The 11,904-nt window shown below is 51.5% G+C and overlaps 6 protein-coding genes across 6 annotated transcripts; 4 read left to right on the top strand and 2 right to left on the bottom strand.

The window, feature by feature from the left end:
* Positions 1–23: 23 nt before the first annotated feature.
* Positions 24–230, top strand: VFPPC_16608 (hypothetical protein; the record flags this gene model as incomplete). The annotated part of the gene is made up of 1 exon (XM_018294361.1): positions 24–230. The coding sequence occupies one exon, from the start codon at positions 24–26 to the stop codon at positions 228–230; it is 207 nt and encodes a 68-aa protein (XP_018139811.1).
* Positions 231–899: 669 nt separating this feature from the next.
* Positions 900–2,735, top strand: VFPPC_18092 (hypothetical protein; the record flags this gene model as incomplete). The annotated part of the gene is made up of 1 exon (XM_018291951.1): positions 900–2,735. One exon carries the CDS (start codon positions 900–902, stop codon positions 2,733–2,735), a length of 1,836 nt encoding a protein of 611 aa, XP_018139812.1.
* A 1,892-nt stretch (positions 2,736–4,627) lies between these two features.
* Positions 4,628–5,508, top strand: VFPPC_07216 (O-methyltransferase, family 3; the record flags this gene model as incomplete). Its single annotated transcript, XM_018286116.1, has 3 exons — positions 4,628–4,838; positions 4,934–5,111; positions 5,166–5,508. 3 exons carry the CDS (start codon positions 4,628–4,630, stop codon positions 5,506–5,508), a joined length of 732 nt encoding a protein of 243 aa, XP_018139813.1.
* Positions 5,509–5,854: 346 nt separating this feature from the next.
* On the bottom strand, positions 5,855–6,608 carry VFPPC_07215 (pali-domain-containing protein; the record flags this gene model as incomplete). Its single annotated transcript, XM_018286115.1, has 2 exons — positions 5,855–6,347; positions 6,415–6,608. The coding sequence occupies 2 exons, from the start codon at positions 6,606–6,608 to the stop codon at positions 5,855–5,857; spliced, it is 687 nt and encodes a 228-aa protein (XP_018139814.1).
* Positions 6,609–8,053: 1,445 nt separating this feature from the next.
* VFPPC_14180 (hypothetical protein) lies at positions 8,054–8,849 on the bottom strand (the record flags this gene model as incomplete). The annotated part of the gene is made up of 2 exons (XM_018291950.1): positions 8,054–8,584; positions 8,697–8,849. 2 exons carry the CDS (start codon positions 8,847–8,849, stop codon positions 8,054–8,056), a joined length of 684 nt encoding a protein of 227 aa, XP_018139815.1.
* A 568-nt stretch (positions 8,850–9,417) lies between these two features.
* On the top strand, positions 9,418–11,537 carry VFPPC_07214 (mediator complex, subunit Med1; the record flags this gene model as incomplete). The annotated part of the gene is made up of 2 exons (XM_018286114.1): positions 9,418–9,798; positions 9,861–11,537. The coding sequence occupies 2 exons, from the start codon at positions 9,418–9,420 to the stop codon at positions 11,535–11,537; spliced, it is 2,058 nt and encodes a 685-aa protein (XP_018139816.1).
* Between the last annotated feature and the right edge of the window lie 367 nt (positions 11,538–11,904).

The following is an 11,904-nucleotide window of genomic DNA, read 5'->3' as shown; positions in this document are numbered from 1 at the left end:
TCAGACGTAAAACTACAACTGCGATGAGGGGAAAAGCAGAGCACACAGGGCGGAGTTTGTGGAGAAGGAAGCACATATACAATAGCGAGCATTATCCGGCGCGTGGCTCCCGCTACGAAAAAGGCTCTTGTCGTTTAGCGGTGGCTTTCGGAGGAAACAGGATTGGATCTGGACACAGCAGCGTTTTCTATTTGCTCTTTTTACCATCAAGTACGCCACGGGCGAATTAAGAACGTCTCATATTTCAGGTTTTGTTTGCTTCACTTCAACTTTCACGTGTTTTGTGTGATTTCTGGTCTAATGTGACTTCTAGTCCAAGGGGCCACAAAATACCCCTGTCCTGAACTCTAAAATGACAGCTCATCCGATATGGAACGACAAGCCATTCGCGATCCAAACACCAAGTCCTATCTGGATAAGCCCATAACGTTGGGGATACGCTAAGAATCGACCTGACCTTCGGCTTCAGTCTATGATATTGTAGCTCGCATTCTAAGTTGCAGACCCCGCGTTTTTACCTAAATGTCTTATATCTCCACCAGCTTTCGTGCCTTGATATGGATCTGGCGATGTTTGGGGTCGTATAATCGAGCTTTAGGTTTGATTCCTAATCGTACGATTGGTCTCTCTCTTTTGGCTCAGTTATGGTGCCTTCATCGCAATGAGGGGAAAGTAAGTCAATCAGCAATCAGCCATCCGCCTCTTCTTCGTCTTTTCCTCCCAATCTGTCTATAAATTACCTCGAATCTACCCATGCTGGCCTCCTTCCTCTTCTTCCTTTATTCTTCCAACCTCGTTCGCTATCGGTGTTTTTGGTCGTTGTGATACCCTGAGTCTGATATTCTTTCCTTGATACTGCTTTCTTGTTGGTGCTTTGATCTTCAACCAGCACATTCAAAATGAGGGTCAACGTTTTCGTTACCGTTGCTGCCGCCCTCCACGGCTTTGTCCAGGCTAAGCCCGTGGAGCGCGGCGCTGGCTCGTCGTCTAAAGACGTACTGCGGGATCCCCAGGTTGATCCGGCAGCTGGACCCTTCGACCAACCCTTTGATCACGTCTGCAGCGGGTGTGGCAGGGGGTATGAGGCTTGCCAGTGCTTTGAACACCGCCCGACGAATCTTGCTGCTGCGCCGGTCTTCAAGAATTACGATGGCGAAGTTACTCTACCTACGCATCCCCTCCAGGCTATGAACAACAAGAAGAAAGGCAAGAATCCTAAGACGACTACGACCACTGGTCCGCCTCAGACTGACTACAAGACTCCGAGTGGTACTGGCAAGTCTACTGGAACTCATAAGCCAACCAAGAGCCACAAGAAGAAGAAGGGTCACAAAAAGACGAAGACTCACAAGCCAACTGAGACTTCCAAGCCTTGGTACATGCCGCCCGAGACTCATAGGCCTACGGGAACCCACAAGCCTACCTACAAGCCAACTGAGACTCATAAGCCTACGGGAACCCACAAGCCTACCTACAAGCCAACCGAGACTCATAAGCCTACGGGAACTCACAAGCCTACCTACAAGCCAACCGAGACTCGTAAGCCTACGGGAACTCACAAGCCGACTTATAAACCTACGGAAACCCATAAGCCTACGGGAACTCACAAGCCGACTTATAAACCTACGGAAACCCATAAGCCTACGGGAACTCACAAGCCCACCGAGACTCACAAGCCGACTGAAACTCACAAGCCTACCGAAACTCACAAGCCCACAAATACTCACAAGCCAACCGAGACTCACAAGCCGACTGAGACTCACAAGCCGACTGAAACTCACAAGCCCACGAATACTCACAAGCCTACCGAGACTCACAAACCTACCGAGACTCATAAGCCCACAAATACTCACAAGCCAACCGAGACTCACAAGCCGACTGAAACTCACAAGCCTACCGAGACTCACAAACCCACCGAGACTCACAAGCCCACGAATACTCACAAGCCGACTGAGACTCACAGGGGCGTGGAGGCTCGAGGCTACGATGACGGACAAGATCTTGGCGAACCCCCAACGTATAGTCCCAAGCCTACTCACACTGGCAAACCAAGTTCCCCAGTGTACCCATCTCCTACCGGCAAGCCTTATCCTACTCCAAGTAGCAAGTGCTCTTCTCCCGTCAATCCCTCGTATACTGGCATACCTCATAAATTCAGTGATGGCCAGCCTCCTCACAGCGATCTGCCTCTTAACGCCTATCCGGGGCACCATTGGTGCGAGATCAATCCCCAGTTTCCCGAGTGCAGGACGCCTTATCCTCACCACCCCCCTCAGCCTACCAAGTGCACCCAGGACCATCCTCACAATACCGACTGTGTGAAGCCTCATCCCCACCCCACTGACTGCACCAAGCCTCACCCTCATCCTTCCGAGCCCTGCTCCAAGAAGCCTGAGCCCTGTGACTGCAAGAAGATCCCTTGTCCCTCTTGCAACAAGCCCTGCTGTGCTCATGACAACTGCGGACACCACGGAAGCAATGGCCACAAGTGCGGTCCCGGCTGCCCAGGCTATCATTGCACACACGACTGCCACCACCCTCCACACAATGGCACTCAGGTGCCACCTCCCCAGATGACCATGGGAATGACGGGCGGCGGTGGCCATGAGAACACGCCTCCTCCAGAGAACCAGCACCCCCAGCCCACTCAGGTACCAGTGAGCGGTGCTGCGACCAGTGCCGTCTCTAGCTTGGTTCTGGCCATGGCTGCCATGGTTGGAGTCTACGTCTTCTAAGAAGATGTAGTTCCGGGACGAGATGAATGACGGGGGCCTCTTACAGCGATTCGTGGGTACTCAATCGAACCAACCTGGGGGATGTGGGGGGCGGGCCAAACAAAGTTGGACGGGTTGGAGAGCTGTGGGGATATCTGGATTCGTTTTCCTGGATGTATCTGGCCTGGATGTACTTGGCCTGGATGTATCTAGTTGGACTCACTTGTCTTGTATTCATTTGTCCGGGGTGGTATACTCGCCGTGCTTAGAGCTTTGGGGTTTCATTGGGGGGTCGAGGGGATCGCGGCGAGAGATTTTCATTTCTGTAAATTCTGTTACCTCTTTACTAGTATTACGCCTGCAGGAGACTGCTGGGAGTTGGGACCGAGGAGAGGCGATGGGAGGGTGGGAGAGGAGAGATGAGGAACGGGAAGGGGAGGGAGGATAGGAGAGACGAGGAACGGACAGCGGAATAGAGATGAGGCGAGGAGCGCATGATTCTTGGTATCCCCGTCATTGTGCCATGGGGACTTAGGGCCAAGCGCATCTCTTCGCCTTCGAAGCGGCGACGAATGCTCCGTATTCTCACCGGGACCTGTGAGGATGGTTCAGAAAGGTAATATAATGTTCACGAAGAGGTTGGGGCTCACTAATGAGGGAGGTAGGAGTCGATTACCAGACTGAACTGACCCTATGGGACTAGGTGTAGAATGGACGGATGGAGCTTGAGGAGGGAGTTGAGGAGACATGGGCGTAATACGGGGGGCGTGTTAATTGGTAAATTCTAATCGGAGGTACACGTGTATTTACCAGTTAGTAGGAGGTAATAGATATGTTTCATATTTCGATAAAAAAGGTACATGACGTGGTGCTTGTTGTCGTGGTGTAATAGACTTGCATGTGAAGTCGGGGACTCAAAACTCTAACTGCCGCTACGAAAGACGCTAGGCTCTCGCTTTTCCTTTGTTTCTTTTGGGGTAGCATTATGGATCTCGGATCTTGGATCTGGTTGAGTATCTGCTCGGATGAGTGCTTCTGGAAAGTCTTGTTTACGGGTCGTCGCGTAAACACGACTTATCTCCGAGTGCAAGACGTGGCTGCGATGACGAGCGTGGTGTTGATGATTGGGGGATGGGGATTGCCGTTTTGGGAAGGAGGCGGCGGGTGCGGCGGAGGAAGTTTGGAGTTGACGGTGAAGATTTCAGGAGGTGTACGGAGTAGTGGATGGTTGATGTAGGTGAGGTGAAATGGGATGGTGCTTACAATTGTGTTGGAGGAAGAACAGATGGATGTTCTTGGAGAATGAGGAACAAGCAATGCTGGTAGTGAGAGTAGTGTGCATAAATACACTGCAAATAATTACAATGGTGGAATATCCCACATATGACGGACGTGTGATGAATAAATCCCCAACTTCTTGACCGTAGCTGCCAGTGAAAGCACACACATCACACCACAGCCATGACGTCTAAAATGAAATAAACACTGGACACTTTATTCCCCAAAAACAGCATTGACTTGCAAACCGATACAAAGAAATAATAAAAACACCAGCCCAATATCCCACCACCAAAACACAACCACTCCATGCCACTCACCCCAGACACAAACCCCCTCCACCCACCACAAAGGTGCACATGTGGAGATACATTTAAAAAGCCAGCAAACAAATCAACCACTAGCGTCCAATTTACCCGTTCTGGTCGCAAAACGTAGCAAACAGAAACCCCCAAGCCCAGTGTCATTCCGACTTCCGTATTGGCTCGGATTCCGAGACCCTTGAGGGGTTCATGGATGTCGTTTTGAACCACGAATTCGAATATAAACCTGCATGAGGACTTGCAAAATCTCGTCTCCATCGTTGTACTACATCACGCACCAATAGCCTGCATCCTACTTCTACATTATTCACGATGAAGGGCGGATATACTAGATTGTTTGACGATGCCGCTTCTGGCGATAGAGTCAGCGAGTATGCGGATGCGCATTCCACGCCGTTGCCGGACTTCATCACCGCGTACCATGCGAGTGCGTCGGAGAAGAGGGATGATTCTGAGATGCTGAGCTCGAATTTCCAGAGCAAGATGCACTTGTTTCTGGCGAGGGCCATTGGCGCCAAGAGAGGTGAGTTTTCCTTTTGTCTTTTTAGTTGCCCCCAGCTTCATCGCCCACTTTCATCGCGCACTGTAAGCAGATTAAATTAACTGCATTCAAAATAGTTCTCGAAGTAGGCGTATACGTAGGCTACTCAGCCATGCTATGGGCCCACGCCACCGGTCCAGACGGCCAAGTCACAGGCCTCGAATACAGCCCCGAGCTCGCCAAGATCGCAGAGGAAGCCATCGCAAAGGAAGGCCTCAACAACATCGAAATCATTGTGGGCAACGCCGCAGAGACGTGAGTGCTTGGCCCTTGAAGACACACGAAAACCGGATGGCTAACAGTACGTAGTCTGCCCAAGGTGAAGCCCTCTGCTCCCTACGACATCATCTTCCTGGACGCCGATAAGCCAGGCTACTCGAATTACCTGTCTATTATTCTTGCCAATTCCCAGCCCGGCAGCCAGAACCGCCTCCTCCGGCCGGGAGGGTTGATTATTGCGGATAACGTCCTGCGGAGGGGTCATGTGGCAGACCCGTCTAAGACGGATCGTGAGATGAGGGATGCGGGTGAGTGGCGGTTGCATATTGAGGCGGTGAGGAAGTTTAATGATATGGTTGTGGGTGAGAAGCGGTTGGAGTCGTTTTTGACGCCGTTGTGGGATGGGTTGAGTTTGATTAGGCTTGTGGATTAGATTTTGATTTTGATTTACTGCAAGTGTGGCACGGGATGCGAGTGAAGGGGTGGATATAGATAATATATTGGATTACTACTTGTGAAAATACCAGGGATATCATTTCATGGCTCCAAACATAGCAGCTTTACTGCCAAGTGAGACGAAAGCCTCAAAATCCAAAGCTAAGCCGTGTCACACGTCCAGCCGCGTCATATTAAACCTCATCTCATTACCACGTCTCTCATCATTTAGCCGTCAAAACTTGCGGCTACCGCACGCCAAATATTCTCGTCATCATCAGTGCTTCGTCACTGGGTATGGTATCGGATGCGCCAACTCTTGTTATTATTGAGATACCACCCATCTACCAGAAGCGACGTCGGTTCCTGGTAGCAGTCGTCTCATTCCAGTGCTCCTTCTGGCGCTCAGTCCTATCCTTCTTGCGAGCACAGCAGCATGTGACAAAGACGATACCGGCGCCAAAGAGAGTGAAGATGGCGGAAACGAGGATCAGCCAGATACCGGGACCCCACTTGGCAGTGCTGACGCCGTTCTTGTTGACATCGTGCTTGATGATGCTAAAGGTGACAAAGTCGCAAATCATGGCTACCAGTGTGACGACGAAGGCGAGCAGCGACACCATCGAGGCCAAGAAGGCGCCGACAATGCCCGTGAAGATGCAAAGCAGGAAGGCGATGAAGCAGAGGCCTGTCGCGACAGGGTGCAGGACCATGACTCTGGTCAGACCCTTGGCAGTATCGCCGGACGCATCGCTGAAGTCGCTGCCGTCAAGACGCTCCATGAGACCAGCAGGGTCATATCCAATCTTGGCGTGAGTGCACTCATCAGAATCACCACTAGCAAACCGAGTCAGTACGCCATGTCCCAGATAGTACCGCGCATGTGTTGCCGTCGCCAACTTACCCCACGCCTCTAAGGCAGTAACCGAATGTGCCAAACGTTACTTGATCCGCCGATGCAGAGTTCCGGCCGAGGTCAACCTTCATCATTGAGAGGTTGTTCACCACAGGAGCCGTAATGTCCACGACGATGAGAAGCACAAACGACACAAACAGCAAGAATGTGCCGATGTGATGGACGAATCTACCGAAGCCCATTTTGAATTCGAATTTTCGTGGGTCTTGCTGTAGTCTGGTGTTGTTGTTCCTCGTGGAGTGGGTGGCAGATGAGGGAGCTATTCAGTTGTCACACAGAAGTAGTTGATTGTCACACACAAGCAGAAAACGCTGGACAAGAGTGGCTGGGAATTAAAGCCCATTCAATTAAGTCGGGGGAGCCTGTGGACATATAAATCGACGATGTCTCATACACCTGGCCAGGGCACCGGCTCCCTCATCGTCCATGTTTGGAACGGCTTGTTCTGGGGCTTGGCTTGCACTGCGTCAAGACTCTGCGACGTCATCTCGGCATCCTGTAGCTGACGACCCCTGCACCTCCTGGGTCCGAGAGCACCAGCAGGGCATCACTGAGCCTGACGTGTGATGCTAAGGCAGTGCCAGTGCCGGCGTGCCCTGGCATGTCTTGGAAACATCGCAGCATTGCAACTCTTTCGGAACCAGGGGTGACGTAGCAGCAAATCTTCACGAATGATATCAGACTGGATGCTGGTGGTGGGTCACATTGCTGCCCTGATTTGAGCCACGCCACACCCCATTGAGGCTGGTTCCTTGAGCCATCCATGTGAGATGGAGTGGTTTCATTTGACTAGTTGGCAATTACCTAGGTAGTCGTCAAGACGAGCCTGCAAATGCACGAGTAGCTGTGGACTGTCGGCACACGCAGGCTGAGGGTCTGTGGCACAGCACCCACGTAACTCATCACACTTGTTGAGAGGAGCCGATCAGCCGGTTTTGCGAACCAAGGTTTGTATCGTTTTATTTTGGTTGTGCCATGGCTGCACTGCTCCAAGGTGATGCTCCGAGGTGACAATGCAGAAGTGGCAGAGACTTGTGCCTGTGGAGATTGACTTTGAGGCCACACCCCTGGCTGGACGGCGTCATGATGCCATGATCTGTGCCTTGGCTTGATTCTCCCAGAGTTGTTTCCTGTTTAGGCCATTTTTCTGCACTACTACTAAGCCATTTCCTTGGAGGCATTTGTGCCGTCCTTGGGGGATGCTCAAGGTAAAACGTGTCTCGCCATGTAGTCAGCAGATTCAAGGCTTTCCGAGTGTCACACAAGTTGTGACCTGTGCTCCCTTCAGCCCACCAAGCCATGCCAGCCATTTTGTTTCAAAACTGGCCGTGCATACCGCAAACTCGACTTGCGGGGGGATTCCCAATATCCTCGATCGCTCGACGTGTCCGATTCTCGCCATGTCCGTAGCTGGTATGGCAGGACATCTGAGAGCTTGGTCAAAGAGGAGGGATTGACTTTGAATAGGGCCGTTTCCTATAATAAAAGCTGGGCCATCGGGAAGTCCTAGGCCGTCCTAAGTGGTGGTCGCTGAAGTGGCACCATGCACAGGTCGCTGAATTGCATGTGCAATATGTCCGTCGCCCGAAAATGCAATGGGAGCCTACAATGTCTGGGCCAGAAGAATTCAGCCCTTCATTTTACTGGGCATCCAGCCTTTCAACTGCAGCCTCTCTGCTTTGCGCCCTGATTGAGATGCTTGGTTGCCCACATCGAAAAGCCAGTGTGCCAGGCCCTTTGACATCATGGTCTTAGGCAGACTCTGCTTCAGAGTAACCGCCAGAAATGACTTGTCCTTCCGATAGGCTTCCGGCCAGGATTGGTGGAGTGGTGACCCTAGCATGGTAAACTTGTGATTGTAATCGGGGGCTGGAAATATTTCTAGTTTGAACTGTCGTTCGTCTTGACGGTGTGGCTCGTCGTGCAATGCTAGACTATCCTCTGTGACTGGGGCGGGCTGGTCCGAGTCTGATGCAGCTGTCATAGATGGCTTGTCCAGTTTGAAGCCATGCAAACTCTCCGCATCGTCTAGGTCGGCGACATGTACATTCGTGTTTACGCTCTGTGCGGGGACCTGATAGGTGAGCGGGCTGCATTCGACCAGTTTAGTTGCTGTGCTGGCTTCCTTGGTGAGTGATATAAAGTTTGATTGATAGCCCTATGGATGTATTTGGGTTAGATTGTTTTGTTTTGCCTGCGAAAACGTCCTATTTGCTCCTTGATCTGGAAGCAAGCTAGGATTACGTAGGAAAAAGGAAATTCAGACGTACCGGTGTCATCTTGAAGACCTCAACAGGTCCGTATTGCTCCAGGACCTGCAAAATTGAGCGTCGCTCTGCAAAAGTTATCGGCGTGGGAGAGACGAGAATTCGGATGGACCGCTCCGGGATAGAGCGGCGCGCAACATTGGTGATGGATGTCATTGCAGACAGACGGAGCAGATAGTTCGGCCCGAATAAACTGTAAACTGTCGAGGTACAGGAGCTGGAGCTGGACAAACAGAAAGGAGGTGAATGCAGCTCAGTTGGGTTGAGGTAAAAAAGAACATTGAAGCTTGGAGAGCTTGAGCCTCGTCAATTTGATTGTGGGTCCGAGGCGACAGCTGGTTGCCAACTGGCTCCCAACTGGCTCTCAACTGGCTGGAGCTAGACTTCGACGTCAAACCTCTGGCAGCATGGCATATGCGTGAGTGGAGGCGGCCAGCGCAAGGCTGCAACAAAACACCAACATCTCAAAACAAAGCACGTCACCAAGCAAAGCGATACCGGCAGATATATCGACACATCGACACATCGAAAGAAGCTTGAAGTTCATCTCGGATTGCACTCAACTCCGTAGAAGCTAATGCGAAGCCGCCCCGCAACCATACGAGCGGAATTGGCTCTGGGAAGCTGAACACCCTCCGCCAAGCTGTCGCGCTCCTGCGGCCGCGAACGAACATTGCATCCATTTGATATCCAACGACGCATGAGATATACAGCATTTTTCAAAATGGCAACTCCAACGCCTATGAAGCATGCGCCTTCGCAGCAAGGTCGCACACCCTCACAACTCGCGGCTGCGACTCCCCCAGTCTCTACACCCTTTTCGAACCCTGCGCGAGCAGCTTTTTCTCCTCGCGGCCCAGGATCCTCGCCACAACAAGTCAAGAAGTCTCCGGCTACCTCAACATTAATGGGCCAAACTGGAATGGGGGCCTTCAACTTCGATAGTCCCTCCACGGCTGCTGCAATGGGCGCACTAGGAATGGGTGGCGGCTTCGACATTGGGTTGGATAACGTTGGCGTTGGTGGATTGGATGCCATTGGCGCTGCGATTGCCAACGAGGACGACAAGATGAAGCGGCTCGATCAAATTTTGAAACTTCTGAGTGTGAGTATTTCATGTATTAGTCACAGTAGGAATTGCGACAGGGCTAATGTGGGATTTCACAGGCCAAGAAAGGGCTCGTCAGCGAGGCTAGTCTCGAACGTCTGGCGCAACGGATTGGTCTCGAATTGCTATCCGAAGAGCAACGGACCCCCGGTGGACGAAAAACAAGAACACTGGCCATTGCTGGATCAGCCATTGCGCTCGACATTGTACTTGATAATAATGTGGTTCAGAGCGTTTCCCTGGCATACCATGGATCCGCACCATCCGTATCAAAGCATATGGATGCCGCAGGTCAAATATTGCTAAAAGATTTGAAGCTGCTCCCTGGCCAAAGTCCATTGACGAAAACCCTGGAAAACTTTGCTTCGAATTTCGAACGTCTGGCTGGCTTGGATAAGCTCAGCATCGTGCCAGGGCTCGACTGCCATGAAGCCCTAGCTGGCATTTATCTCAGCCTCGAGAGGCTGTACCAGTGGGACCTGTCGAAATTGCAAGAAGAGCAAGATATGAAGGGTAAATCAGACCAGTATTTGTCCAACATGGCCATGTGCTCAAGGCACGGGCGGCCAGTGATGCATGACAGGGACAGAGTCGGACTTGCCGTGCAGTATTGGAAAGAGCTTCGATTCGTGCCGCCCGTCGCAGATGATCTGGGTGCATACATCAAAGAAACCGAGAAAGTATGGTCACTACTTCTCGGATGCGCTCGGTTGGACGGCATGGAGGTTCCGCCAGTGCGAGTATCTGAGAACTGGATCTCCAAAGAGATAACCAAGGAAGATGCAACGATTGACTCCCCGAAGCCCATCCTGGACTGGCAAGAGCCCGAAAACATATCTCTTCCACAGTCCGAAGATAACAAGGATGCCGGAATGGACCTCCTTCAAGCTGACCTCTCGACAACAAGAGTACCGAGGGTCATGTTCACCGTCACCTTCGACCCGCCAGTGGTACTACCGCAGAATGACTGGGCACGTCTGTACATGTACGCCAACGTCAGTCCTCCCAACATCACTCACGAGCTCGGACAACGCGGCCATCCTCCATCACCGCCCACCTTCGACAGCCTACTCTTCCCGTTTCCCTCAGGCGTGAAAGTCGACCCTAGTGAATCTCGAGCCATAGCGCGGGAACGTGACGTCCGTGTTCTCAGCATGGACAAAACAGCATCCGTCAAACACCACCACAACACACTCTACATCTACAAACCAATTTACTCGCAAACTGTTTCCGAAATGCCCTTTTCCCACCCCCGCCAGCTCCTAGACATGCTGCCACTCCTCCGCCAATACGCCTTCGTATCGACCCTCCTCGAAAACAGCTTCGGTTCCAAGACCAAGCCCGCAGAGGCGCCTAAACCGCCAGCTAATCAAGAACAGTCCTCCAAGACCAAGACCAAAAAGGATCGCCTCGCAGACTTTATGGACCTCGATGAACCGGTACAGCCTGTCGACCCCAATGAGAATTCTACAAATCTAGATGTGATTCTCTGGGTCCATCCAGCCCCTCACGTGCAAGTCGTTTTCCCAATGGGCAAGTCTACAGCGAATATCTCTCTCAAGATCCTGGAAGGTGGGACCGTCGAGATTGTGGATGAGAATATTCTGGACTACGCGGAGGACGGAGAGATCAAGGGCAGGAGGAAAGAGTTTACGAGGGAACAGATGGGTAAGGTGTTGGAGCATATGGAGGACTTGTGCTTGTGGTCAGAGTGGATACGAACGAGGTTGGCGTAGGAGTGCTGGAGTTGATGATACCCTGGTGGAGGAGAGGAGTTGAGGCGTCGATAATATAGATATTAAATCAGTGTTTCATATTATGTACCTTTATATGTGACGTGGACCGCCTATCGATGCTTGGGCTGTGTATTAATACATGACGGGTTTACTTCACTGCAGCCCTATAAAAGAAGAAGCTAGGAAGAAGCAAATAAACAAGGGTTGCCCGTGGCAATTCTTGGCGAAAGTACTCATAAATGTATGCTGCCATAACATAGACAAACAATATCACTAGAATTTCTTCAACCGTTCAGACAGACAGAATCTGTCGTATTTTATTTTTATAATTTATATTCCTCATCTAAAACCCACACGAAAAGTACAC

This window comes from Pochonia chlamydosporia, chromosome 7, assembly GCF_001653235.2.
Source record: "Pochonia chlamydosporia 170 chromosome 7, whole genome shotgun sequence".
Lineage (NCBI taxonomy): Eukaryota > Fungi > Ascomycota > Sordariomycetes > Hypocreales > Clavicipitaceae > Pochonia > Pochonia chlamydosporia.
This window is presented reverse-complemented; position numbering and strand designations above follow the sequence as displayed.